Source organism: Falco cherrug, chromosome 16, assembly GCF_023634085.1.
Source record: "Falco cherrug isolate bFalChe1 chromosome 16, bFalChe1.pri, whole genome shotgun sequence".
NCBI classification, from domain to species: Eukaryota; Metazoa; Chordata; class Aves; order Falconiformes; family Falconidae; genus Falco; species Falco cherrug.
In genome coordinates, this window is record NC_073712.1 from 4,044,360 (window position 1) to 4,072,300 (window position 27,941).

The 27,941-nt window shown below is 50.6% G+C and overlaps 1 protein-coding gene across 2 annotated transcripts; it reads left to right on the forward strand.

Annotated features, from left to right (window-relative positions):
* The first annotated feature begins 2,373 nt into the window (after window positions 1–2,373).
* On the forward strand, window positions 2,374–27,799 carry C16H6orf89 (chromosome 16 C6orf89 homolog). Of its 2 annotated transcripts, none has more exons than XM_055728048.1 (8): window positions 2,374–2,447; window positions 6,304–6,511; window positions 7,790–7,955; window positions 19,914–20,068; window positions 20,441–20,562; window positions 21,828–21,954; window positions 22,653–22,776; window positions 23,156–27,799. In XM_055728048.1, the coding sequence occupies exons 2-8, from the start codon at window positions 6,323–6,325 to the stop codon at window positions 23,239–23,241; spliced, it is 969 nt and encodes a 322-aa protein (XP_055584023.1). In that variant the 5' UTR covers window positions 2,374–2,447; window positions 6,304–6,322; the 3' UTR covers window positions 23,242–27,799. The 2 variants fall into 2 exon arrangements, with proteins under 2 accessions (XP_055584023.1, XP_005447078.2); XM_005447021.4 differs by lacking the exon at window positions 2,374–2,447 and adding an exon at window positions 3,312–5,959.
* Window positions 27,800–27,941: the final 142 nt, after the last annotated feature.

The following is a 27,941-nucleotide window of genomic DNA, read 5'->3' on the forward strand; positions in this document are numbered from 1 at the left end:
TTTTATTTCCTCGCGAAATAAGAAGAGTTGAGGTGGTCGAGGCTGAATTTTCCCGTTAGATGGCAGCAAATGCGGGAATACCCTGGCCCTGCCACCCCGCTGCTTGGCCAGGGAATCCCGCAAACAAAGGGCTTCCCAGCCCAGCAAGCGGAAAGGCTCCTTATCCCGCTGGAAACCCCGTCTAGGAAAAAGGACTGAGTTTGTGCCTAAAGCATAAAACACCCGTGACCTCTGCTCCAAACTTGGAAACGGTTTTTTTTTCATGGCCAGGTTGGGAGAAACGCCAGGAGGGCAGGAAGAAAGGATGGAAAACCCAGTGGGAGCGTTGCTTTTGGAAGCAGCTTCCAGCTTTAATAATTCGCCATCCCGGGACCCCCCCTGGCGCTCGCCAGCCCCTAACCACACGCACGAGGGTCCAGGTCCGCGATGGGAACAGCAGGAGGGAAACGCGTGTTTGTTTGGACCACAGGAATATTTAAAAAAAAAAAATAAATAAAAAAAAAATTAAAAATAAATCAGGTGGTTTCCGGTTGGCATTCTTGGGGCGCTCTGCAAGAGCTCGGGGGGCTGCCCTGGGCAGACCCCAGCCCCGGGTGCTGCCCCCCACTCCCTTCGGCGCACCCACCTCGGAAGCGGACAGCCCACGACTCACGAGCCAAGGCTTTGGGTGCCCCGGCCACCCCATCCTGCGGCTCCTCTCCCAGAATTTCATCCCATTCCCCAAAAAAGGCCAAAAAATGGGATGTGGAGCCCATCCCGCATCCCACGGCGGGACTGACGACGGGGCAGGGCGGTCAAACCCCATAGGAAGAGCTTTATTCTCACAGTGTTTAATTAAACTGCAGAATTTAATTAAATAATAATCTTGAATTAATAGAATAATAATAATAAATAAATAAAAATATAAACATAAAAACTAAAATTAAAAATATAACTTAAAATTATAATAAATTTGAAATTTAAAAACTATATTAATAAAAAATAATAAAAATATGAATTTAAATAAACTGCAGGGGGTCATTGGGGTCAAGGCCACCACCAAGGCTGAAAAGGGACCGATACCGGGAACACCCAGCGCGGCCACACTCAGCCGCTGACTCGGAAAATGAATTTAATAGCAATTAGGGACTGGAGCCACTGCAGAGGCTGAGACCCCTCCGAGACCCCCCTGCTCCTGCTTGCTCCCGAGTTTTTGGTGCCTGGAGGAGGATGGGCTGTGGGGACCCCACAGTTTTTAGGGAATGACCCCCCTGCCACGTGGTCACTCAGGCTGCGGGAATGGGCATCCCTGTCCCCACGGGGTGCAGGGTAGGGGGGGGGTCGGGGGGACACTGGGTGGGTCTTGTCGGGGGGCACGAGTGCGGCTTGGTGGGGCTGGGGGAGGTAAATGGATCTGGGGGCTTAGGATGTGTTTGGGGGTGGAAGGACGTGTGGGTGCTGTCAGACCTGGTTGTGGAAGGCCTTTGGGGTGCTGGGGGGGGGTCAGGGGTGCTGAGGGCTCGGGCAGGTGCTGGGGGTCTCTTAAGGTTACTGGGGGGTGTTTGAAGATGCTGGGGGTGTCACAGAATGCTGGGGGGGTGTCTTACGGTGCTGGTGGGGGTCTGATGGTGCTGGAGGCTCGGGTAGATTCTGGGAGGGGTCTTAGGGTTAGCAGGGGGATACTGAGGGTGCTGGGGGGGGTCAGGCAGGTGCTGGGGGGGGTCTCAAGGTGTTCATGGGGTCAGGTGGGTGCTGGCAGGTTCTTAGCATTCCTGGGGAGGTCTGGGGGGCCTGTGGGGTGGGGGGGAGCTGTCAGGCTGGTGCTGGGGGCTCAGGTGGGTGCTGGGTGTCTCAGGGGGTCTGGTGGGTGTTAGGGCCTTAGGGGGGTCTTAGGGCCACTGGAGGAGAGGTCTGGATGCTGGGGTGGGTGGGTGGGGTGTCTGGGTGCCTGGGGGGCTCAGGGTGATGGGGAGTGTTCTGGGTGATGGGGCTGGGGGTCTCAGGGTGCCGAGGAGGGGGGGTCTGGGTTCCCGGGAGCCTCAGGGTGCTGGGGGGTGCGGGGATTCCGGGGTGCTCAGGGTGCGGGGGCTCCGGGTGCCCAGGGTCCGGGTGCGGGGGTTCCGGGGTGCTCAGGGTGCGGGGGCTCCGGGTGCCCAGGGTCCGGGTGCGGGGGTTCCGGGGTGCTCAGGGTCCGAGTGCGGGGGTTCCGGGGTGCTCAGGGTGCGGGGCTCCGGGTGCCCAGGGTCCGGGTGCGGGGGTTCCGGGGTGCTCAGGGTGCGGGGCTCCGGGTGCCCAGGGTCCGGGTGCGGGGGTTCCGGGGTGCGCGCAGCCCCGGGTGCCGCCCCCGGCGGCCGGGCGGAGGCGGAAGCGGGACGCAGCGGCGCAGCCCCGCCCCCGGCCGCCTCCGTCGGGGCGGGAGGAGCCCGGAGCCGGGCGGCGGAGCGGGGCAGCCGCCGGGCGGGGACAGGGTGAGGCCGGAGGCGGCGGGGCCGGGCCGGGGCCGGGGCGGGGGTCGGGGGTGCCGGGAGCGCCGGGGCGGGCTGGGCCCGGGGCTGGGCCTGGGGGGGCTCCGCGGGCCCGCGGGGGCTGCCCGGGCCTCAGCGACGCCCTCGCCAGGCGCCCAGCTGCGGGGGTGGGGGCTGGTTTGTGCTTCAATTTTTTCGGTTTTTTTTTTTATTATTATTATATAGTTTTTTAAATCCTGGCTGGAGCTCCTCGGCCTCAGAGATAACTAAGGGCGATGCCGTGGGCCTGTGGCGGGGTCGGAGGGGCTTCCCCCCGGGCTGGGACCAGGCCCCCCTCAGCAGGGCCAGGGGGCGGCAGGAGCGGTGCTAAGGCAGATGAGGATATTTTTATTTAGACTGTTTCAGGTTCGCCAGCGGGGCGAGCGAGCTTGCCCTTTTAAAGACTCCTCCGACAGCCATCCGCTCTGAATATTTAGCTTTTTAAAGCCTGGGTAACACCCGCCGGGCCTTGGGTGGACTGGGCCCTCGGGTGGAGATCCTCGGCGCCGGGGCCCTCGGGGCTGAGAGCCTTCAGGCAAGAGACCCTTCGGGCCGAGATCTTTGGGGCCAGAATCCTTGGGGCCAGAATCCTCGGGGCCGAGATCCTTGGGGCCAGAATCCTCGGGGCCGAGATCCTTGGGGCCAGAATCCTCGGGGCCGAGATCCTTGGGGCCAGAATCCTCGGGGCCGAGATCCTTGGGGCCAGAATCCTTGGGGCCGAGATCCTTGGGGCCAGAATCCTTGGGGCCGAGATCCTTGGGGCCAGAATCCTTGGGGCCGAGATCTTTGGGGCCAGAATCTTTGGGGCCGAGATCCTCGGGGCCAGAATCCTTGGGGCCAGAATCCTTCGGGCCGAGATCTTTGGGGCCAGATTCCTTCGGCAGAAATCCTTTTGGGCCAGAATCCTTCAGGCCCAGAGCTGCCGCGATTCCTCTTGGCAGCCAGAGCTGCTTGTTCCTCCGAGGGTGGTGGAGTTCATAAAAAAAAAAGTGGCGATAACATATGGGTTCCCCAGCACAAAAGGCCTGTCTCTGAGGGGCTGCTGTTCGCGAGGGATAAGACTCACTCAGTATGTGTCTGCGGCGGGGAAGCGGGTACAGTAGCCTGTTGTTATTATTTTCTCGCTTGTATTGTGATAGGAAGGGATAGAATGGGGTGTTGTTGGTTTTTTAAGGCTTCATCTGTTCTCAAAATAATGTGGGAGCCCACTGCCTTACTGCCTGGCTGAGGATGTGGGTTGCTCTCGAGTTTGCTGAGCTGCGTTGGGTTTTTAGCGTTATCTGCAAAGGTGTTTGCTCAGAGTTGAATACGAATGTAGAGGCGGGGAGAACTGGGATGTATCCCAGTGTTTTATTGTAGTAGGATGCTCCTGCTGTTTGGAAAGGGGGAAATCGTCGTGTTTGATGGCGTTTCCGTAGGGATAATTGTTTTAAGTGGTTCCAGGCGGATCCTGCGAGCAGGGGAAGCTTGCTGAATCTGCTGGAATTCGGTATGGGAGAGCTTCACAAGCGAAAGCTTTGGCGCACGGGAGCCAGAGGAAGCTAGATAACCTTTCAGACCGGTCAGCGTGCCAGTTGCAGCGTCAAGGCAACTAGAGTAATCATAAAAACTGGGGGGGGCGGGGAAGGTATTTAATATTGTGCAGATGTGCTGGCTTTTGCTTGTTCTAGGAATCAGGGTATTGCATGGATGAAAGAGTTAGTAAAGCAATATATTGTTTTTATAGAGTCAAGTGCATGCCAGGTGCTTTACAGACGAGAAGAAACGGTCTCTGCCTTGGAGACTTTACAATCCATAATGAGATATTATTGATCAAACCTGCTCTGAGACAGCTTTGCTAGCCCATGGGGCTGCTCAGGTGGTAAGATCTGGGACAAATATTTGCATGGAATGCAAGGAATGTCAGTAGAGCAGGGCCAGGAGCTAATTAACCTGGCAATGTAGTGCAGCGTGTTCTTATTGCATGCTTGGGGTTAGGTTTGGTTTTAATTTGGCATTTTACTCCTCTGGTGTTTCTAAGGCTATGGCTAGAAATTTGACACTAATGTTAATATAACATCTGACATTAATTGCTTGAGTTGGATGCTTAGGCAGCTGCTGACCAAACAAATAGGGGTTATTTTTCAGCCAGATGATTTTCCTGACCTGGTTCACCATGTGACCACACAAACAAATGTGCAAGAGCAGAACAGGGAGCTGATCTTGGGGGAGAGGAGCAATTGCTGAAGCTGGTAGTCCTGTTGAAAAGTGTCTGGGTTTTGGGTGGGGTTTTTTTCTGAAACTACACCCTAGCGTTGCAGGAAAAAAAGATATTAAAAATGCTATTGCTTGAGTTCTGACTTGTAGGAGCCCATGGTTTAGGTGGGGAGCCATCGGCCAGTTCTTTAAAGGTAAATCAGATTCCAAGTTTGGTTGAGAAACAATGGTGAAACAAGAGAATCTTATTTCTTGATATATACGTACATACGTTTATGTCTGATTTGTCCTGTGGGAGCGATTCTTGCAGTGGATCAACAGACTTCACAGAGCAAGGTGGGGAATCGGGTGAAGCAACACACTGGATTGAGGAGCTGGTTCCTGGTGTCGGGTAGTATTTAGAGGAAAAGGGGGACAGGGGCCTGATTTCCATTTACAGCTGTGAGCTGGGTGCCTCGATCACGCTTCTGGTGTTTTTACGTGATGGTCCTCAGTCTCTGCATTCAGGGCAATGCACTGCTAAACTCCATCTCCCTAGAAAGTTTCAGTTGTCCCAGTTTGATCCAGGTTAGAGTTTTCCCAGCTCAGAAACAAGGGTTGTAAAGCAAGACCTCATAGATGCTCCCTTTCTCGCAGCAGTGTTTTTCCAAGGCAAAACATCTCTCTTAACAAGGGGATTCTCATATTGGCAGCTAGTAGCTTGTCCAGCAATTCCTTTGCATCTTTTCTTCAGCCCATCTGCTGCTCATGGTATCACGAGGCTCTGCCTTTGTGGCAGACAGGCAGAGTGGTGGACGAACCCATCTCTTTTTTTGGCATCTTAATGTCGATCGCTCATAGGTGTGTTCTTACAAGCTTCCCTGTTGAAATTTCATGGTGGGAAATGATTTGCTATCAAATGTCATTTTGTCTCTGCGTCTCGTTCACAGTGCAGTTCTTGCTGCGGTATTTATGTGGCATTTCTGCACGTGAATGACCTGCAGGCAAACTTTCGGAGGAACCTCGGAGCTTTCATTGCCTGCGGAGCACGCTGCTATCGTGTTACTGTTACTCAATAATCAGTTGGCCTGGACATAGGTTGCGAAAATTTAAACAAATTGTAAACTGTTGAACTTTGCCCCATGCGTACTGCTTATTTGTCTGTCCTGTTCCTATTGCTGACAGGGGATTTAATGAAAACAAATCTACGTTAAAATAAGCGACTAAAATTCTAGCCCAGGAGAGCTTAGCTTGGCTGCTGTGTGTGATGATCTGCTTTGTATTGCTGGCTCTTGTACTTGGTGAGTAATTGCTTTATGGGACGGATTCGTTTGGAATAGATGAATAAATAGAGTTTCATTGATTTCTGGGAAGCGTTGTTCATTTACATAAGCTGCGAATCTTGGTCGGTTCTTCTCTTGTCAGGAAATTTCACGGCTTTTTTCAGTCCCCAGGAGATATTGAACCCACAGAGACTGTTGGGATTGCAGCTAAATTGTTGCCTTTGGCTGCCAACAGGTTTGCTCCAGAGAAGCCTTCCTCCTTGCCTAGACATTGTGATGTTCCTGTGATCTCTCTGCACGTGCTGGTGTTGAGCTGTACGGCTGGAGTGTGTTTTCTGTTAACGTACTGAATCTCTCCGCAGGGATTTTTCATCGGAGGCCATGGAGCTTTCAGCCAATGAGCTCAGCATTTATGACAAGCTATCAGAGACAATTAATCTAGTGAGGCAGACTGGCCACCAGTGTGGGATGTCAGAAAAAGCCATTGAGAAATTCATCAAGCAACTTTTAGAAAGAAACGAACCCCAAAGGGGACCTCCACGATACCCTATCTTAGTGGTTCTCTACAAGGTAAGATGTCTTTTGTGCATGCACAGGCCGTTGGTGGGATGGAGTTCTCCTTTTGCACCTGAGCCTTTTATTTCCCATTGCATTTTCTTGAAGAATTTTTCTGAGTTCTTTATTTAAAAAGCTGTGAAGTGGCTGTGAAGCGTAGCTTCCTTCCTTCATCCCATAAGCTGGTTTGAAAACAGAAGACAGCTGACCAGGATTTGAAATTGCTCATGTGTGCTGAAAATGTTGCATGTCAATACACCTTCCTCTCCTTAAATTATTAAAGAACGAGACTTGGATTGATTCTTCAGGCAAAGATTCTCTGTGTCAGCACCCTCAGTGGAAATGCAAGGAGAGGAGGAGATTCTTAAAGTTCAGGTTGAATAATGAAGTTTCTGTTTCTACCCCTGTCACAAGTTTCTGCCTGTCTTTATTCTCCTTCTAGTCTATAAAATAAACCTGCTGCCGTGATGCTTGGTGCTAGAAAAATGTTTTGAGACCTTTAACCAAAAGGCGCTGTAAAAAGTTTTGCAAAGTGGGTGAAAGGGATGCTATTGTTATGTAGGTTCGAGATGCTTGCTGCAAGGTTGAAAACCTTTCCCCTGGCATAATACTTAGTCATATTTTAGTGTTGTCTTTACAAAATCAACACAATGGTTTCTATTTAGGAAAAAAATCAAGCCTTCTTCCTTGCATCCTATAAAAAGCTGTAAAACAAGGCAGAACAGGAAACTGGAAAGGGGAACTTTAGGCTTCTGTTCTTGTTTTTGCTGTTGATTCACTTTGACTTTGGCCAGGGGCAGAAATGCATCATGTCATCTTTTTTAAGGCTTATTTGGGATTCTGGTATGGAGGAGGGAGCTGGTGCCAACTCTGCCAAAGTGTTTCGAGGCTCAACGGATGTTTGCAAAAAGCCTTGAAATCCTTGTGCAAGAGGTATGGCAGAAGTGCAAGCTTTTATTTGATTAGGTGGGAGGAATTGGAACTATCTGGAGATAATCCTCATTGCTCTGGTGCTGGATTATTTGCAGTGCTAAAATATACGAAGAGTTGTGTGGCTTGGGTTTGAAGGCTGCTTAATTTTGTCCTTGGACAGCCCTAACAATAAAACTGTGTGACAACTCGGTGTACGTAAATAGCTTTGCAGTTGAGTGAGAAGCCACAGCAAAAATTTGGAGCGTTCATCTTGCAGCGCCCAGCCACAACCCTTTGATACCAGCCAGGAGGTGTGTCCTGGTCTGGAGATGCATCACCTCACTGCGGTATAATTAATTAAGTGCCTGTTTTCTCTCGCAGGGCCTGCTCACACTGGGATTGGTCTTGCTGACTGTTTACTTCGTGATCCAGCCCTACAGCCCGCTGCCGCCTGAAGCTCCGCTCTCCAGAGTCCATGCCTGGGGCTCCCTCATCGGTCACATCCGGCTGCTCTCCCTGCCTATTGCCAAGAAGTACATGCTCGAGAGTAAGGAAATTATTTCTCTGCTGTAACATAAGCCTAGCAAGAAATACCAAGTTAAATACCAGCCATGCAAATCATTTGAGTGTCTCCCTGAGCACCGAATAACAAGTGTGTTACTGGCATGGCACCATGGTTTTCTCTTTTCCTACCACTGTACTTAAAAATAGCATCCTGAATTCTAGCTAGGGCTCTTTCCTTCCATTCGTTGGGGCTGAAGCATATTTTATCTCTAACTTCATAATTTTGTTCTTGCACATTCTCTTTTCCTTGCTTTTAACACCTCAGGTTTTTTCTTCCACAAGAGTTCCCCTTCCTCTCAAAATTTCTGCAGCTCTGAGAATCATACCGCGATAGCTGTGCTGGGTAAATGTCACCTTTTTTTATTTTTTTCTGAGTAGGCAGGCAAAAACAGTTTTATCAACCAAATCTTGGTGTCTGTGAGCAAAGTGTAGAAACCTCAACATGTGACCCGGGTTTATGGAAAAATAGTTTTTGCCAGGTGGCGCATTGGGAAGGGACCGTGGGCTGGAGAGCTATGGTGTTCATAGCCATTAACGTAACATTAAGGGTAATAGGTGTGTGTGGACGGCAGATAAGTGGCTCCCTAATGACGTGGTCCCATCAAGGGAGAGGAATGTAATAGATTTTCCTAGACTGGCATAATAGAAATGGAAAAGTTTGAGTATTTCTCATTCTCAGTTAATCATTTCCACTGACTTAGGCTGGCAAATGGGTGGAAGCATGGACACCGCCTCTCTGATAAAATACAAAGACTGTCAGTAATGATAAAGCTGTGAATTATTTTGAGCAGGGATGTGGCACAGTGTTGATCAACTGTCGGCTCACTGTAAAAACAAACTCCTGTATCCATGCCCTTGACGGGTTTATATTTAGCTTCAGCAGTTCATTGTGTTGGAGTTGTCTGTTCTGGCTCTGACCTTCCTGCCATCGCTCAAAAAGGCGCTCTGAAATGCCAGCACCGTCCTGCATTTTCACTGTGTGTCTCCCTCTCTTCCGCTGACACGTGGGATTTGGGTTGACTTGGGTTCGTATGGGTGGGACGGGGTATCCCCATTGTTCCTTTCCTTCCTTGTACACTGGGATCTCTCGCAGGGAGGAAAAAACAGAGGCGAGGAGATGGCTCTGATAGCCGCTTGACATGAGTAGCCTGCTTATCTACTGCGTTTCAGCATTGACAGGAGCGAACGCCCCTCTGCTTCTGTATGGAGAAGGAAGCCAATAGGAACTTGAATGCTTGTATTTGTTCAGTGAGTTTTTATTCGGAAAGTTTACAGGTTCTTCCTTCAGATGCTGCAGGGCCGCCTTGGACGGGGAGAGCCCGGGGAGGTTCCTTGGGACAGCAAAAAGTTTATAGGACAAGGGCTGCCTGAAATCACGGGTGTCTTGCTGGGAAGCTAAAGAAGAGCAGGAGCAAGTCTGGGCTACTGATGGGAAAACCAGCTGAATGGGGAGGAGACTGGGGAGCATCCAAAGGAGCAGGGGGAAGGGGAAGGATGGATGGAAAGGAAGGATGCGAGGTTGTTGTGGAGGCACGAGGGATTTGATATGCATTTAAACAAGTCCTGGAAATGTTCTGAAGTGATGAGCAATTGGGTGGGCAGCAAGCCAGCTGTGGGGAAAGGAGGGGAGGCACGAAGGGGACAGGGCAGCGTCCGCTTTGTTTTTCCAACCACTATTAAGTTGTGGTGGAAACCACAGCATGTCCCAGTTAGCAGATTTGCTACGGATGGCTGGGGGAACTTTGATCCTGCCTCAGCAAAAGGAACTGGACTAGACCCCGGTTGTTTGAATGGGAGAGTGCGACACCCAGCCTGAACCTTGGCTGGATTCCTGTGGGAATCCCTCATGTCCTGGCTTCCTGGCAGGCAGCTGTGGCCACCGGACTGTCCCAGCGGCACCGGTGTCAACTTCATGGCTTGCTGCTGAGTGGGCTGTGGTAAAGCCATCCAGCACAGACCCAGGAGAGGGAGTTCCATGGCGTGAGGCGGAGTGGGCTCCCAGGCTCGCTCTCAGCGCTGCCTTGTGCGTGATGTAACGTTTTGCCCTTGATTTTGGCCTTGGGGCCTGCTGAAGGAAGGCGTAAAGCTGCCTCTCGCCATCGTGTTTGTTGATGTGAGCATAAGGCTGGGAGGTCTTGCAGGCAGGTCTGGCGTTCTCTGAATCATGCTTCCATAGGAGAAGGTTTCGTGCAGGGAGACTGAGCAGCAGAGAAAACCGCTAACGAAGGGACTCGATGTGCAGACTCCTCTTCCTTTCTCTATGTAGATCCTGGTAGATGAAAATTGTGAGGGGGCTGAGGACGAAAGTTGGAGCTTTCTGTGCTTGGGCACCAGTTCAAATCCAGCTTGGGCTGTTCCTGTTGAAAGCCACCTGTTAGCAGTTTGGAGGCTGCCTTGGCCCACCGGCAGTGCTGGCAGACTTCCCCTGGCCACGCCGCCCGACGTGGTGCAGACAAAGCCTGGCCATAGCGAGCGTGGGCGCACGGGTGGTCCGTGCCGTTTCCTCCAAGCCTGAAGCGCCTGGGCGGGCAGGGGCAGCCTGCCTGCGTGGGGCTGCAGTCTGGGGCTCTGCTGTCCCCCCCGAGCCTGCTCGGGGAGCAGTGGGCTCGGGGCAGCTTTCCTGTCTCCGGGATTGCAGGTTGGAGCCTGCTCCCCTGGTAGGTGTGGGCTGAGCAGCCAGGTTTGTGTTGCAGAACAAGGGGAGCTCAGATGCCTGGTTTCCCCCGAGAGCCAGAGCCCCACGTTAGAGTGGCGGTGAGGCTTTGGGAGGAGCAGGGGTGGAGGATACTGCTGCTCTCTCCCACTGTCTCGGGGTGACCTGCCTGCACTCTCACCTTCATCCTCGTCCCTTCCATCCCAAGAGCCGGGCTGTGGATGACAAGGGCTGCCTGTCTGCTGGTGGCTGTGGGTGGACCTTTGAGCAGCCGAGGTGAGGAGCAGCGTCCGCAAAGCACTCTCTTGCGTTAAATTTGTAGGATTAAATCCAAAGTAAATTTCCTTTTTGCCTGTCTCTGCTCTGTTGCTTGCTGGCTTTCTCCCCCAGATCAATTCCCATATTAAAACGAATGTTCCCACCCTTTGTTTCTTCAAAGATGACTCTTAGACCCTTGGGTTTGGCGTCTGTGCCTCTTTTTCAGCTGTTTTCCCAGGGCTAGGAACCCAGGTCCCTTCAGCTGGGGAAAAGTTCTGTGGAAATGTGGTTTGCATTTGCTCTTCCTGAGCTTGTGTTTACACAGAGCTTGTGTAAGCCCCAGTGCTGGGTCATGCTGCCTGCTCGGGGCGGGGGGAAACGCCTCTCGCCGCTGCAGCACGCAGCTGATAGCCGGCAGGATCAGCGCTTCCCGCAGCCCCCAGGGAGGCGGTGGGTTTGCAGACCTCTGGGCTCTACCTGTTGTAAGGAACACGGTGGATTTGGGGTGGGCACATCGGTTAACTCAAGGCTTTGTAGTGCTGTTCCAAGGAGAAAGTAGGACCTGTGTAACTGGGGTTGCTTCTCCTCTCTGACATAAGCTGGGACAGACAACTTGTTCCCTCTGTGTGGCAGTTCTCTGGTGCAAAGGGCAGGTACAAATGCTTCCCTCTCCCTGCGAGTATTAGGAAGCAATCATGAGCTTTCCAAGCCTTTAGTAATCAGAGCCAAAGGAAAAGGGATTTTCTCTTTTAAAACGACGATGATGGTCACTCGACCGAGTGGTTCTTCCTTTCCCAACTGTGTGACATCCTCATAGCTTTCTTAATATCTAAATATGAATTTGAATGTCAGCTGGTTGATAACCATTCCCTGCCAGCCGCACAGAGCAATGACACGATGAGCAGAGCATTAAGTTGCTCTGACATTAACTTGTGTTTCTGCCCGTAGTAAATTCGGTCCTTGCAGCTCGAAAACCTGCGGGTGGGTCAGTGGCAAACAGGCTCTCGTCCAACAGTGCATCGTACTGATAGTAGAGGTTTGTAGTGACCTCGGGGAAAATCCAACTTGGCTTCTAATAATGAGACCCAGCCCTGAACGCGTACTCCTACACGGTTCAAAATCAGCCGGATCAGTAGCTACTCAGCACACCTAACTTCAGACACAAGCACACGTGTATCTCGGTGTTGGAAAAAGGATCCTGCGCAAGTTACCCCCCAGCTTGCAGAAGGCTCCTCGTGTTAAAGGCTCCTCGTGTTAAAGGCTCCTCGTGTTAAAGGCTCCTCGTGTTAAAGGCTCACTCCTTTTTGCCTAGACCAGTAGGGCTAAAATCATGTTTATGGATTTTATACACAATCTGTTTTAGAGAAAGGAACGCAACTGGAGGAGCTGTGTTTAAGCAACACCTTGTAAATGGCCTGTCACTGTCACAGCCTGCTGGGTGGGAGAGCTGTTTGTGGGGACTGGTCAGAGCAGGCTGGGTTACTGGGAGAAGACAGCAGCCTCTGCCTCTTGGCTGGCCGCCTTCAGTTTAGCTGGAGGCTTGCCTTGGCACCTGGCCAGCTCCTGTCTTCTTTCTGATCTTAACCCTTTGCAGGCAGCCTGCGATGGGCCAGCCATGCTTCTCTCCACTTCGCACTCTCCTCCCCTCTTACTGTAGCCCTAAGTGTGTTTATCCTCGGCGCAGCTCCGCGCAGGCAGGGAGCATCCAGCACGCCTGCCTTACACGAGGGTGGACTTTCTGCTTCTGGAGCACCCAGGTATTCAGCCAGCCTTTCCCCAGCCTGCCAGCCCAGGCTGTGTCTGACCTGCTGGGTTCGGTGATGCGTGAGCCGAAGGAACATGGGGCCCGCTCGGAGTGGAAGGGTTGCACAGGGCTGCTTGGGAGGTAAAGCAGGATCTGATTTCGAACTTCTTGCTGCCTTCAGCGCGGCCTTCTCCTCTTGCTCACAAAGGAGCTTTTTTCTTTTTTTTTCCCCCTAAGTAAAGTCAGGCTGGTTTGCTCTTGCATTCATGCATATTCTCATGCACCCGCTCCGGGGCCTGGAGCATTTTGAGGCGTTTTGAGCATGGTGTGCGTTGCAGCACCGTGCAGGACTCCTTCCCATCGCCGTACAGCTGCTGCTTTATCTGATCTTTTTTTTGTGTGTGTAAACAACCCTTTTATAATATAACCTGAGAGTGACCAACAGGCATGTGTGTTGGCTCGTTCAAAGCAGGGGGAAAAGAAAAAGGCTGACTTTGCAGGGCAGGCTGGTGCCAAGCTGTTTTCATTTACTTTGGCGTCCATTCAGCCTGTGGACTGTTTATTTGGATTTGCTGATAGTAAACTAACTACAAATCATTGTGGTAATCCGGAACATGAAAAACTCTTCCTTTTGCTTCTATGTCTTGATGGCTCCAGAATTTCTTGTTTCCTCACTTGCAGAGTGTGTGTGCTGTACGTGGCCTGTTGCAGAGGTGTTTAGCAGCCTAGCAGAGCTTTGTTTGCGCTAGTGACACACAGACTTCAAACCTTTTACAGACTGAAGCCACCATCAGGCAAGTGGCGGCAGCTGGGAGGGGTTTGTTTCCAAAACCTGCTGTTCCTCCAAGCCAGATTGCTCACGCAGACACTGCCAGATCAGCACAAGCTGTCTTCTAGGGCATGTAACCAGAGGTGCAGGCTGGAGTGGATTTTGGAGGCTTTCCTGACAGCTTGGTCCCTGCCTTCAGTTTTCTAGATTGGTAGGTGCAGATTTCTCCTGGAAATAATGTTCTTGCTCCCCAGTGGACTTGGGCTAGGCTGAGCAGACTTGATTTCACAATGTTTCATTGGATCAAAATAATTTCTGTGCTTTGCTAGAGATTGACTAATCATCCTTTGGTTGTTTGACCAGCCGTTACCCATTAGTGAGATGAATGAGTATTTCTTGGAGCTGTTGACTTTTTACCCAGAACAAAAATAGGGGTTTCTTGATGGGTTTATTTGTAGCTGTTATTTTGTTGCTAGCTGTTCCTAAAAATGCTAGGAACCAAACTGGGAGGCACTTTCTTCTCCTGGCATAAATATATTCAGTATACTCAGAGCTACAAAAAAGTTCAGCGTGAGGAAGTGGTGAGGACCTTGTGCTGAACAGGGACTCTCTTTGTAGTATATATTTAAAACCCCGCTGTGATGCATTCCTTAATCAGGACTTCCACACTGTAATTAATAAGCTCTCCTTATGATTCCTGTCTGACTTGCTCAAGAACCCATCAGTTTAGCCTGACTTTGACATGACATTATAAATGATCAAATTAATTTTTAACCTAGTGAAGAATTTCAGCAAGATGGAGCTTGGGAAGCGTTGTTTTTGCAGCAAAGTGCACTGAGTATCTCCTCTGAACTGTGCCACACGGTAACTACAGAGCTCTTAATTTCTGCATCTGTAAAGTGAGAACGATGAGATTTACCCATGTTGTAGATTGTGATCACGAATGGATGTCTAAATTGCTTTTGAGTTTTTAGAACGCTGTTTTATCTTTCTGTAAAGTCTGGGAAAGGGGGCATGGTGATACTCATGTAGTAATGGCATAGCACAACAAGTAGCAAGCTGTCTGCTTGAGGAGTACAGTATCTGTAAGTCTGCAGTGGTCCCGACTCGGCAGGTGGCTAGTCATCTCTCAGGAGCAAGAACAGCCTGGCCTGCATATTTGGCTGTCAAAGCAATAGCAGTAGGTTATGAGCTGCAACTTCACTTTAAGGTTAAGGGCTAGACCTTGCAAATCCCTGTCCTTAAAATAATGGAAAACAGCACTGTAAAATCCAGCATCTGGAAACTAGGTATTTCCAACAGGAGGGAGAGCTGCAGCCCTTCTGTGATGATAGCAATTGGACATCAGAGCACTGAGGATCTCGTGGGCCCTTTGTCATAGAATCATATCACAGAATGATAGAATGGTTTGGGTTGGAAGAGACCTTAAAGATCATCTAGTTCCAACCCCCTGCTGTGTGCAGGGACACCTTCCACTGGACCAGGCTGCTCCAAGCCCTGTCCAGGGGCATCCACAGCTTTTCTGGGAAACCTGTGCCAGTGCCTTGCCGCCCTCACAGTAAAGAATTTCTTCCTAATATCTAATCTAAATCTACCCTCTTTTAACTTAAAGCCATTTCCTCTTGTCCTGTCACTACATGCCCTTGCAAAAAGTCCCTCTCCGGCTTTCTTGTCGGCCCCGTTAGGTACTGGCAGGCTGCTGTAAGGTCTCCCTGGAGCCTTCTCTTCAAGAGGCTGAACAGCCCCAGCTCTCTCAGCCTGACTCGGGCTGTGCTCCATCCCTCTGGTCATCTTTGTGGCATCCTCTGGACTTCCTCCAACAGGTCTGTGCCCTTCTTATGTTGGGGATCCCAGTGCTGGACACGGTGCACTAGGTGGGGTTTCGTGGGATCAGAGTGGAGAAGGAGAATCACCTCCCGCGACTTGCTGGTCACGCTTCTTTTGATGCAGCCCAGGCTACTGGGAATCTTACAGGTGGGACTGAATGACTCTTAAACAGCTCTGCCCTGTGTCAGCCATAAGAACCAGCTTGTGGTTGGGCTTCTGCTATGAAAATGAATGGAGGAGGCAAGTATCCCACTGTCAGATGCACATCCATAAAGGGTCCCTTTGGCCAAGGGGAAGGTACGGTCACAGGCAGCAGAGGGTAGGCTGAGGCCTTAATCCCTCCCTTTGAAGGGTCTCTTCAGATCCATCTTGACAAATCCCTTGACTTTTACGAACGTGCGGCTGTAGGGAGATAATGTAAAAGTGGAAATCGGCATCTTCTCATCGTCGGATCTAGCATGTAGGAATGGGGCTGTAGCTGTCAGTGCAGCGCCATAAATGAGTTACTGGGTTGGGCCTGGGTGAGCCCACCCCCATCCTGAGCTTACCTTTGAATTGGCCAGTGTAGGGTCGGTCATGCTTTTGGAGAGCCTGCAGATCTACCCTGATGACAAGTATTTTTGTAGTTCTCGATGGGCACGTTGGACCCTGTGAGGGACAGTCCAAAAGTGTTGTAGGTGTTAATGGAACAAACAGCCAGTCTTGTACAATGGACCTACCAGAAAGGACAGAAAGATGTCTTGTGAATATCCAGCGCGTAGACTGGTCTTCCGTGGGAGCCCCAGGTTCATCCTAGTCTTGCAGAAGTTGCTTCAAATCTCCTAGCACCGATCCCTAGTGAGGTATGCGGTGGGACTGGGGAATAGCATCATTCTCAGAAAGAGGAATCAGGGATCTGGAACCAACCTTTGTGGACTGTGGAGCTGTTTAGTGCATTAGGCAGCCCTCTGGGGAGCTTTCTTCTAGTTGTTGGGGGTGACTGGAGCAGCAGCCTGGAAGGACAGAAGACCTGGTGGTGGTGAAATCCTGGGGGGTTCTCCCTTCCCCTGGACCAGACTTTCCTGTGCGGACCTAGCTGTCGCTTGCCTGCTGTCCTGTGCGCTGGGGAGCAAACCAGCTCGGTGGGGAGCCAGCAAGCTGCCTCAGCACCTGCAGCTCTACGTGCAGGAGGTTTTCTGTTTTCAGCACTTTGTTAGGTTCGGGAGCAGCCCTTGGCTCCGTGTGTCTTGCAGGAGCAAAATCTCACCCTGCTACAGGGCTTCCCTTTGAACCTGCTGTGGTGGCAGACTGGTATTTCGCCCTCCATATGGTCCCTAAAGAGACCAGGGCTGTTGCTGAGATCCTGCTTTCAGATCTATGTGGGCAAGTTTCCATAAGTTTTATTGCTTCACTGCAACGGGCAGAAGCAGGGCCAGGTCTTCTCCATAACCTCTCAGCTTCCAATCTGATCATCCACACCCAGCATCTCTGGGGTTGTGTGCACACACCCCTCTCTAGTTCTGGGGACAGCCAAAAACTTGGGAGATCCTCTGTGAAAATGGCCAAGAAGGGCGGGGTGCTCATTTTAAATTGATTGTAAGTTGAAAATTATTTTTCTGCATAGTGGAAAGTACAGTCATAAACTCCTTCTAGCATTAATCATAGACGGATTTTAAGGAAAGTTGTTATCTCTTCGTCTGTGCTGTGTTAGCAGCTGGAAGTCCCCAGGCCTGGCTCTGCCAGGAGCTCTACTGACACAGAGGAGAAGACAGCTCTTGTTCTGGAGAGCTAATAAAGCGTAAAAGCAAATAACCAGGTGGGTCTGACCAGTGGGGAACTGAGATTCGGCTTCGCAAACTGCAAGCTGCCCCTCAGAAAAGGGGTGCAGAAGCACAAGCGTGGAGAGGAGGTTAGTTGGGACTGGCCCGTGCTTCTGTCGCGTAATGGATAGTTGTACGTGTCCGTACCGCAGCTGCTTCCCTGCGCTCAAACTCCACAGGGATCATTGCACACGCCCAGCACTTTAATGGTTGACTGTGAGTGGATGGAACCATCGTGTGATGGTTGCACTGGGATGAGGAGTGCATCTTTCTTTTCAATCTCCAAGCAGACTCTGTGCACGCAGACAGCGCGCCCGACTCCAACCAAAATAATCCCCCAGGGTGTCTGGGCAGGGTGATAATGTAAAAGGAATGCAGGGAGGGTAATCGAAAGAGAGAATAAGCATCCTTGGTAAAACTCCTGCTCTGGTCCCCGGTGTGCGGTTGCATGCCCTCTCCTCTGTGCGCAGCCTCTTCTCCCTCCCTCCCTGGGAAGGGCAGGCACTTTTCGCTGCCCGTACTTGTCATGCCAGTCACACACATGCTGGTGCACAGACTAACACCCTCAACAATAAATCTAAAAGATTAATTACCAAAAAAAAAAAAAAAAAAAAAAATCCCACAACCCCACTTGCGGCATTTGAAATGCGTCTCAACTGTGCTCCGCTTGGGTTATTCATGGGGAAAAGAAATAACCTCCTGAATTGAGCAATTGAGAATGCAAATATCCCAGCCTAGCTCAAAAAGGAATCAAGCTCTATACTGTCAAGCTGATTAGCATCCCGTTACGTGGGGTACTGCCCTGAGCCCAGAGAGAAACATTTTGGGACAGCTGTGCTTAACGCTCTGGGATGAGGTTTCTAAATTTTGCCCAGAGAGAAATTACAGTGTTGCTGCTCCCTGTATGATGACAGACCATAAGATATGTTTTCTTGGTCTCTTCATGGCAACTGCCCTTCCTCTGGTGAGATCTTTCAGCCTTTTGTTTCCTGTCACTGACCAGCTGTTTTTTGTGAGTTGAGGGTTTTTTTGTTGTTGTAAAATTGAAGCTTTCTACAGGCAATGGAACAAAGATTTTCTTTTTTCTCTTGTGAGCAGGGAGGGAAAGTACGTTGGAGCAGTTTCTCATGAGAGTGGGACTTCTGCTTGCAATAAGGATTTTACACTTTGTTTTGCCTTTTTACCCCTTTCCCTGAAAGCAGTGTAGACGCGTCTTCCAGAAAGGCTAGGAATTATATCCTGATCCTTTTCAGTCCCTATCCCAGCAGTAGGGTGGGAAATGCAGCATTTGGGAGTTGATTGGAAATATTCAGAAAGAAAAAAAGCAAAGCGAATCCCAAATCTGCTCTTTATTGTTACGTTCCAATGAACCTAAATCCTCTGTAACATTCCTCGTTGTCTGTTGCAGATGTCGGAGGGAAAATTAAGGCAACAGCTTTCCTGTTAAGTGCTGTTCATGAGTTATTACCCACGCACAGGAGCATGAGCATGGCTGGAAACCGCAGCGGCAGTAACAGGCAGGCTGCGCGTGGTCTTTTTCTCCCCCTGCAAAGCTGCTGTGCATCCTCATTTCCCAACTTTATTTTTTAGACAGGCTTCGCTGTCTCTTCTTTCTTCCCTTTCCCATCCACTCCATTTCCCAAGTGGGTGGCCTGCAGTGATGTCAGGGAGACGAGCTGTTTTGAAATGTGCTGGCACTGGACAGGACGGGTAGGCCTGTTGTGATGGCAGATCTCTGGGTGTTTCATGTGAGATGTGTCCTGAGCCTTGGGTTTTTCCTAACCTGCCCTGACAGATCAAGTGCTTGGGTGGATTTGCTGCCACTGCTCGAGTTAAACATCTCCCTGTCGGATTCAGGCTGCAGAACCAGGGCTATCACTGCCACAAAATGACAGCCACGTCCGTTAGGTGTGGCAGCTGCTCCTGCAGACCCTTTCGGATAGAAATACGTGGGACATTCAGCATTATTGGCCCTTGTCCTGTTCATTCAGTGCTGCAGCATGTCATTTCTGTCCGTGTTTACTGACTTTTTTTGTGCTGGGAGGGCTGTTAAGCTGGAGGAAGGAGGCAGGATATAGGCAGCAAGTCATGGTTTCACATAAAAATTGCATTTTTGAGGGTGTAAGTATCTGCAGTGTTCATTGTAGGCCGGTTCAGCTGATTAGGGTGTAACAACAATTTCTGGAATTTAAAATGGATATAGCTGTGGTCCAGGGGTTCCTCGTGCTGGGACTTTTGTCCCCATTTCGTCTTCAAGTCACTGCACGGGGTGAATGAAAACAGCAGCAGCACATTTTGGGGAAATTCTGCATTCCCCAGCATCTTCCGCATGTCACGGACTGGGCAAACTTTGCCTGGGACAGAGTATTTCTTAATTAACGCATAGGTGAAGGGGAGGGTAGTGGTTTCAGGTGTATCTTAGCAGGGTTCATGGCCCCAGTGCTAACCGTGTTAAGAGTTGCTCTTTTCAACTTGGATTTCTTTTTTGTCGTCTGGGTGTCTCCTCGATAACATGTTTGGATTGCTGTTTTACTTGCGGACTTGTTTCAGTTTAATTGCACTATATATGGTGGTTGACATCCTGCCACCGATAATGAAAGGGTAGCTTAGCCTGTATGCCTGAAACGTACAGAGAAGTGGAATTTCCATAAAGCTCTCCCATTTCTCACAACCCTGAGCCACATCTCCAAAACCTTCAGCCTGTGCTGGAAACGTTCAGCGATGAGCTCCCTGCCCGGTGAAGCTTGCTCTTTTTGAGTAACTTGCAGCCATTGGAAGCTGTAAGAAATCTTAATGTTTCATGTCAGGGATAATGAGTTTATCATCGAGTCTGTCTCCTTTCCATTTCATTTTTGATCTTATTAAACATGTTTCTCTTGTTTCTTCCCAAGAATGCCAGGACTGGTGGGCAGCAGGTTGCAGACAGAACGCTTCTACGCTTCCTGCAAACTGCACAGTCTGTTCTGCTGTGAAAAGCCTTCAGATAGTGACAGACTTTGGAGAACTATCAGAAAAGCTCCAGAGGTCTCAGCCTTTTCTAATCAAGGTAACGCATAGATTTGTAAGGCTGGATAATTGGTCCAAACTCTTGAAGAGCACCAGCCAAAGACTCCTGCCCAGTATTTTCAACCACAAACTCAAACTGCTGGTTGAGCAATCTAAACAATCTAAGTAACATTCTAATATATAATATAATAATAAACAATCTAAGAAGACGTTTAGAGCCACTTTGAAGATGTCGGGGGGTGAGGAGCTCACTGCATCTGTAGCAGGTTTTTCCTCTGACTAATTACCGTCGTGGTTGGAAACTTAGCAATCTAGATGGCTGTCACTCTCGGATGTTCTTTGGCAGGATGGAAATGGGAGCAGGGAGGAACCCGAGGTGTACAGCTTTTATCTTTGTTTTGTGTCGTTTAAGACGGGGCAGCGTCTCTCCTATGAAGAACTGAAGCATTTTCAGTCCCAGGATCCAGAACTGTCAGAGGTTATAATAGAAGAAAATTCAGCTGAATTGTGGAGCTGCCCATTTTTCTTTCCCTGGTGAGTCAAAGACAAAACACATGATGGATGTATACATCCTTTCTGCACGGTGCCCAGGCTCTTTGCAGCACTTTAGCTGGAGAGAGGGGGAAGAGGAGTGGGTTACAGGCTTCTGGCTGCTTGCTGGCACTGGTTGGATCCAAGGAGAAGGCTTCTGCACTAAAAATGGAGTGTCGTGGCTGGGACTCATGTATTGCTCCCCTTAGAAGACAAAAATATCCCAGTGACTGAGTGCTTGGTCCTGTTCTTCAGGCCATAGCTTAATCATCTGGGCTGTGGTCTGGTCACCTGAGGCAACTGGTTTACATTTCTAATCAACTGTGTCTGCTCAGTGGAAATCCTCCACCATTAGGGTCAACCGAGAAGAGATACCATGACTTCTACAAAACACTGAGGAGTAACTAGCTAGGGGATCCTGCAATTTGTGCTTGGTTCTCACACAGAAAAAAACAGCCAACGCTCATCCTGATCCCCTGTTGACTAAAAGCTTTTTGCTAAGGGATTTTAGTGTGGCTACAAGACGTGAACAATTCGGGGGTCTGTAAGGTCGCAGGGCAATCCAGCGTGGTAGCAAAGTCTTTTCACGGGGAGAAGGGTGAGAAGTAACGTGGGCAGGTGCCTCCTGGTGCGGAGCGGGCTCCCTGGCACATCCCCACGAGCAGAGGAGCAGTGTCCGAGCAGACCTGGAGAAGGGCATGGTGGAGCCTGTGCTTTGGCTAACGTTTAGGTGGGATCTTCTGGCTGCACTTCTCGACTGCAGCAGTGGTAGATGATCAGGGTACAGCAGTATTAATCACGTCAAGCCACTAGACAGAGATGTAAAAATAACAAGCCCCACCCTGGCTTTTCCAGTTACATTCCCTGGCCGGGAGAATAGACTTGATTGCCCCCGCCTTGCCATGTGGTTTCAGTTACGGTTGCGTGCAATGCCACCTCTCTGCATCTTTTGTAACTAATGGATCCGATCAATAACTCGGATCATTTTAAGGGAAGAGAGCAGGGAAGTTAAGTTTAGGCATCCATCATGATCTGTTTGTTCCCTGTTTACGTGGTCCTGCTGCAGGTGCTGAGAGGAAGATGTGAAGGAGCACAGGTTTAGAAGCTGAGAGGCTGAATTTTGCTCCTAGCTCCTGGGGCTAGTCTGTCATGCTGTTTATCAAGCATGAATATTTGTGAAGAATTTTGATCTCTGAAAGCAGTCTTTTAAATACAAGCAATATCATTGCGTGATACTTCTTTAACATGGGTCGCTTTGTTTTGTCTAGGAACAAATCTGTGAATAAAACTCGGATTCTGCAGGAACTTTTCCCCGCTTCCTCTTTGCTCTCCTTCCCCAAGACAGTGTCCCTGGAGAGCTGCTTCCTCATCCGCCATCCAGATTTGGGGAATAAGGTGAGAAATTCATCCCGGAGGCATTATCTCCTTATCTCTGAGTTGTCCTCCAGAAGTCCCAAGCCTCTGAGGGATTTGCAAGACATTTCCAGCTGATACAATCCTGGCAAGGAGGGTTTAGGGCTGTGCCAGTTCTGTCCGTTCCCGCGTAACGTGGCATCTCACGGTTGCCGTACCACCCACAAGTTGTGTCTGGTTTTAGCGCGGGTGGTGCACCGTGCCCATCTCCCTCGGCACTTAGAGATGCCTGTGTGGTGTCCCAGCTGCGTTCACGTTTATGTCCTGGGATTCCTCTGTGGCTGGTGGAGGGGGTGGCCTTTTTGTGCACAGCTGGGCAGAATTCATGTAAGAGTTGCGTTTGAGGAGCCGTTGCTGGCAGTGTGTCTCGCCCATTCTGAGATACGTGCCGTAAAGGCATTTCACTGAAGGTAGTGACACTTCAGGCTTCTAGCCTGATCTCCTCCTCCGTTTTTTGTGGGCTTTGGGGGGGTGGAGGGCCTGCATTGCCTTGGCCAGAAGAGGGGAGGAGGACCCTTGTGTGCAGCCGACCTCAGCTGTGATCTGCTGGCAACTGGGGGAGCAGAACCCCGTGGTTTGTGCTGTCTCGCCTTGCTGCAGGGCAGTGACTCCCCCTTGTGTGATCAGACCGACCCGAGAAAAGCTGGCGAGGCTTTTGAAATATTCTCCTCTTGCCCCAGAGCTACAGTTTGCACAGCCTCTTTGCTGTTGGAAGTGGACAGCTCACCCTGACCGTCGTGCCTCTGGACGAGTGCAGAGGACACTGTGAGATGTTCAAGGTGGAGCTGGAAGCTGGAGATTTGGGTGAGTACCGGTGTTGTAGCGTGCGGGGTCTGGGAGATCTCTTGGAGTCAGGAGACGGCTTGAGGCTTCTCTGACACCTGAGAAGGTGGTGTGTGCCCTTCCCGCCTCCAAACTGGTGCGTGCCTGCTTGTCACAGTGCGGAGGAGTGATCATTCTGGACTGGGAGTGGAACACAAACAGTGGGATGCCATGGGATGCTCAGTCTGAAAACCGAGCAGTGTGGGCTGCTCTGCTGGGCGTCCCAAACCCAGTGTGTCGTTGAGCGCTGGGTCTTTGCAGAGCGCTGCTGCACACCCGCAGCACTTCACGGGAAATGTGAGCAGTCGTTAAGCCTGGGTTGGATTCCTCTAATACGGCCTCTTCGTTGCATCTTCCAAAGGTTACGCCAGCGCGGATTACTGGACGATGAGCTTCGTGGCCAGAGGGACAGAGCCGGCAGTGGTTTGTGATGGAGCTGCTAGCTAAGGATGGTGGGGTGGGAAAACAGAGCTGTTCCCAGGACAAGAAGACTTTCAGCTTTGAAGCCAAGGCAACATCTTGAAAAAGAGCGAGCTGGGGCAACTGGGGCAGGCAGCTTTGCCACCCTGCATGTTTACAGTGTTTAAAAATGACTGTTTTCCTGACCCTTGAGGTAATTCTTTGCCTTTCCTCAAATGTATTTTGGGAGAAGCTAAAGCTGTTCACGACCTTCCCTGTCCCCTCAGGTAAGCCCTGGGTTTGCAGCGAAGGGTTTTTTCCAGGAGCAGCAGAGGGATTTCTCAGGATGAGATTCACTTTGTGTCCTTTGTGGATTATGGCACTTCTGAAACGTCGCGGGGAGGGGTTGGGAGTGGAGGGGGCGGGTGACATTTCTGTGTACGTTCCTCCTGAGGAGGAAGCTTTGAGCCTGTCTTGTCGGGCCAGCTCTACAAAGGGAATGAATTGGTGATGTGTCCCAACTCCACCCCCTCTCTCCACCGCGTACATAGCTGTGTGCCTCGGTGGTGTACCCCGCAAAGCTGACCTCAGCTCCGTGCTCCAGGGCTGAGGTGAGCCTTGCAGCCTAGGGGCAGAGACCCTCACCCACTGCGTCGTTCTTGTACCAAAAGAATCTGTTCAGGCCTCTTCTTTGTGTCTTGTGATCACTCTTCTGTGGTTCTCTATCAGCAGGTTGTGAGTGAGTCAAATGGTAACTGTGGGTTTGGTTTTTCTCCTCCACCTCCTTTCCTATAAAAATACCGATGCACGTTTTGGTGGTGCTGGTGCTGGGAGTGCAGTAGTTCGGGATGGAGGTGGGGCTGGGTGCAGAGCAGCTTCTGATTCCATCTTCTGATTGTGCACCTAAGACACCAGGGCTCACAACCCTTTCCGTGTGCTCCTTGCTTTGAGAGATGCTGCCTGCCTTCCCGGCCCAGGGTACCTACGGGAGCACCTGAAAGCTTCCTCGTCCCTGGCATGGTTTTTTTGCATCGACTCCTTCCAGACCTGGAACTGTGTCTTCAGAACGAACGTTGGTTTTTCCTGAGTCCTTTCCAAGCTGCCTTCGCATGCTTCCTGTTGCTTGAGCACTGCTTTATCCAATGCCCTGAGAGAGGCTCGGGTTCAGTGTTTGCGGGCTGCGGATGCTGCGGTCCCTTCCAAGTCTGATCCTTTGGGTCTGATCCTGCTCTTGAAGATCATTTACAGATGTGTCAGGCTGAACTCATAGGCCAGAGCTGGGGTTCAGGACATACTCTCACACTTGTTAATATGGAACTGGGAGGGGTTTTGTTTGAAAGCGAGTTAACTGTGTTCTCAGGAGCAAGAACCTCTTCTGTAAATATTTTAGGTACGCGTAAAATGACAGATTGGAAAAATGTCTATCCAGCCTTTGGTTTTGAGCAAGACCAGGAGAATGGGAGCAAACCCTGTACTAATCTTACTAGCATCTGACAAAACTGCCAAGTGGGATGACCATGTCTGGTGCCTGTACGAGGATAAGGCAGAGGACAGTTCCTGCTCCAAAGAATTTAGTCTGTGAGGCCTTGACTCTGCAAAACGTTTCTATGCATAACCCTTGTTTTTCTCCTGTAAAAAAAAAAAAATGGGAACAGCCTCAGCACCCGTGTCAGTCTGTGTGCACGGCCCTCGGCAGTGGACCGACACGGGACCGACACGCAGCAGATCTAGTAGAACCAAAGGGGGAGGGTCTGACTCTCTCGGGACAGAAAAGGACTAACCTAATTTGTAGCAAAATATTAAAGGGAATTGGACTCGTAAGACTTCCACTAGTAATGTTAATGTTTGGGGTGTGTTTTACATGTGTGACACTACATGCAATCTTGTACATGCCAAGACACACACGCCACCCCTCTCCCTCCTCTTAAAGCCTGGATCTTAGTTAATGGAAATTCGGGAGTTTGGTGATGGCAGAATTAGGGCCTCGTTAGTGACCGTTGCTATTTACGCTTTGGCAGCTTCTCAAGTCAAATTCAAAGGTTGACGAGGTTATTTCACCTCTTACTGGTTTTGTACCTGATCCATTTCTGTGAAGCGCTGGGTTAGAGATGCGTACGGAGAGAACCCGCGGGACCCATTCTTGCTGAGACTGCGGGTGCTTTGGCGATGCTGTTACTTCTAAGTGTCCTTGAATGTAACTTGTAAAAGAGCTGCGGAGACAATTCTCAAGTGTCTGTGAAACGCCTGTGTTTTGTGAGTCACGCTTAAGCCATTGTGGCCGTCTGGCTCCTTGGGGAAGAAGCAGAGAAAATGGATCTATTTATGGTTGCTGTTTAGATTGGGGGGAGAGGGGGTGGCGGGGGGGGCTAGGGCAGGTTTGTGCCTATTTAGCAAAAGTGCTCTCACGTATTGCTTCTCCCCTCAAAGAGTTGCAGCTGGTTGGACAGAAGATGGTGAGTCTGGACTGTTTGCAGATCAGCTTTCCAAGTGCACTTTATGGTCTCTGCATAAGTTTCCAGATCTGTGTCTAGGCGATACATTGCATATGTCCCAACCTTGCTCCCTTTGGAGTTTACATCATTTGTTTTTAAACTTCCAGTATATTTTCTCTTCCTCTTCCAAAAACTGTAAGGAATTAGCTGCTAAACTAAAACAGGAGGGCAATCCTCCTGCTGATAAAGAGCTGATTTTGGCCCTGAGCGCTGAGTGCGGAGCCCTGGTCTGTAGCACGGCTTCTAGAGCAGCTCCTGTCTTCAGCTGCCAGAGAAGCAGTGCTCGTGCCTTCCGCCTTGCAATGCAGCGAGGAGCCGGGATGGAAAACTGGGACGTGAGGCCGGGGTGGCAAAACTAGGATGGGCAAAAGGACGTATTGACACCTTGGCCAAACAGCTGCGAGTGAGCCTAGCTCATCTTCCTCACCCAGAGCTCCAGCTTCACAGAGCCTCTGCGAAGGCTGCGGGAGGCTGTGACTTCCCCAGGGAGCCTGGCAGCTCCTCGTGGCCTGCCGAGGCTGAAGGGGGAGCGTGGCTATTCTGGCATCGCGGCGGCAGATGCGATCGGGTGAGTCGCAGAGGGTGTGTGTCCCTTCGGGGGCTCCCTTGCCTTCAGCTCCACTTTGGCACCTGTGCGTGTCCCAGCGCATGTGCTGGTTTGGACAATCCCCCCACTCCCCACCCCGGCCGGCTCGGGCAACGCGTGCATCCCAGCTTTTCCAAACCTGTTTGTGTGCTTCAGAGCTCTTTGCCTGTGAGCCGGGAGATGGGCTCCTGCCCACCCCGTGTCCCGGAGGCTGCAAAGCTGCTCTGGAATCACGCCGGCGAGGTGCGGCGAGTCAGTCCCACCGGAGAGCCCGGCGGGCAGGGGTGCGGAGGGGGCATCTTGCTGCTTGTCAGGGTAGGAAGCTGGGCTGTCGCCCATCGGCAGGGCAGGAGGATCATGGTTTAAAGCTGGTTGCGAAAAGCAGGGGTCATTGACCGTTGCTCTTAGTTCCTGAACTCAGGGTAACTGAAAGGAGGAGAAAGGAGCAGTATTATTTACTTCAGTACCAGGAAATCAGCATCCCCTAAGGAACCAAGCTGCCAGTTTCTATTGATTTTTTTGTTTTGTTTTGTTTTTTTTTCTCCTCGCTGGCATTGCACACACTCATTCCCCAGAGGCAGCTCTACAAATCCCAACCTCAAACTCCCTTTGCAGCGCCCTGGAGAGCTCTCCTAGGAAATCCAACCCTAGAGTCTGGGGGCCCTAGCTTCTCCTGCAAGTCCTCTTGCTGTAATGGTCTGGCAGAGGAGCTGGTTTTACTGGGCTGGACAAAGCACCCCCCTTCTGGGGCTGGCCTCTGCAGCAGCCAGGCTCGCAGCGTGGGAACAGCCCCGGCGAGGGGAGGTGGGGGCAGGAGAGCATCTCAGCAGCCGGGTGAGCTGTGTGAACGCCAGCATCGCGGGAGGGTGATCCTCCTGCCTGCAAAACCCCGTGTTCGCATCGGGGACACCGCTGGGGACAAGGACGTTCGCACATCGGCCAGTCCCAGGCTCAGTGGTTCACTTTTAGCCCCGCTGTCCCCAAGGGAACCAAACACTTTCGGGGGTGAGGCTGTTTGTGGGTGCACGTGGAGCTTCTGCTACCTGCAAGCCAAATTTGCTCCTCTTCGTAAATTTTATATGTAGAACTATATATTCGCCTCTTCAGGAAACTCCTTGTAAAGGATGGGTTTACTGTCCTGCTGAGTTAAACAAGGGAGATGCTGGACTTCCCCTTTGCTTTGGCCATTCAAACAAGTGACAGGTGATTTATTTTTAGCATTATCTTTTTGTCTGCGGGGAGGGGAGCCGTGTTATAAAGGCTCAGGGGCGCTGGGAGGTAAAGCTATATATGCATAAAGACTGTTTCAATGCTGAACACTATAAATTCAGTGGTGGATTCAAAAAAAAAAAAAAAGAATGTAAATATGCACTTAATGCAGAATTTTATGGATGGTCATAATTTAATATATTGCAAACTTTGTAAATACTTGGGAAAAGCCTGTAAAGTGTGTAAATAAATGAGATTTGTATGTAAGAAGAATAAAAAAAGTTTTTACTTTTTACAATTAAATACAAGTGTTAATGCACCTTTTCCCCTTTCCTGATTTTTCTTTTCACGTTGCCTGTCAGCCACCGAGGGGTTATTTAGCCCTTTTTCGGGCACTTTATCTAAGCAGAAAGGTCATTTTGAGTGAAAAGTCGGGATGCTTCTGTTTGGGAAATGTCAAA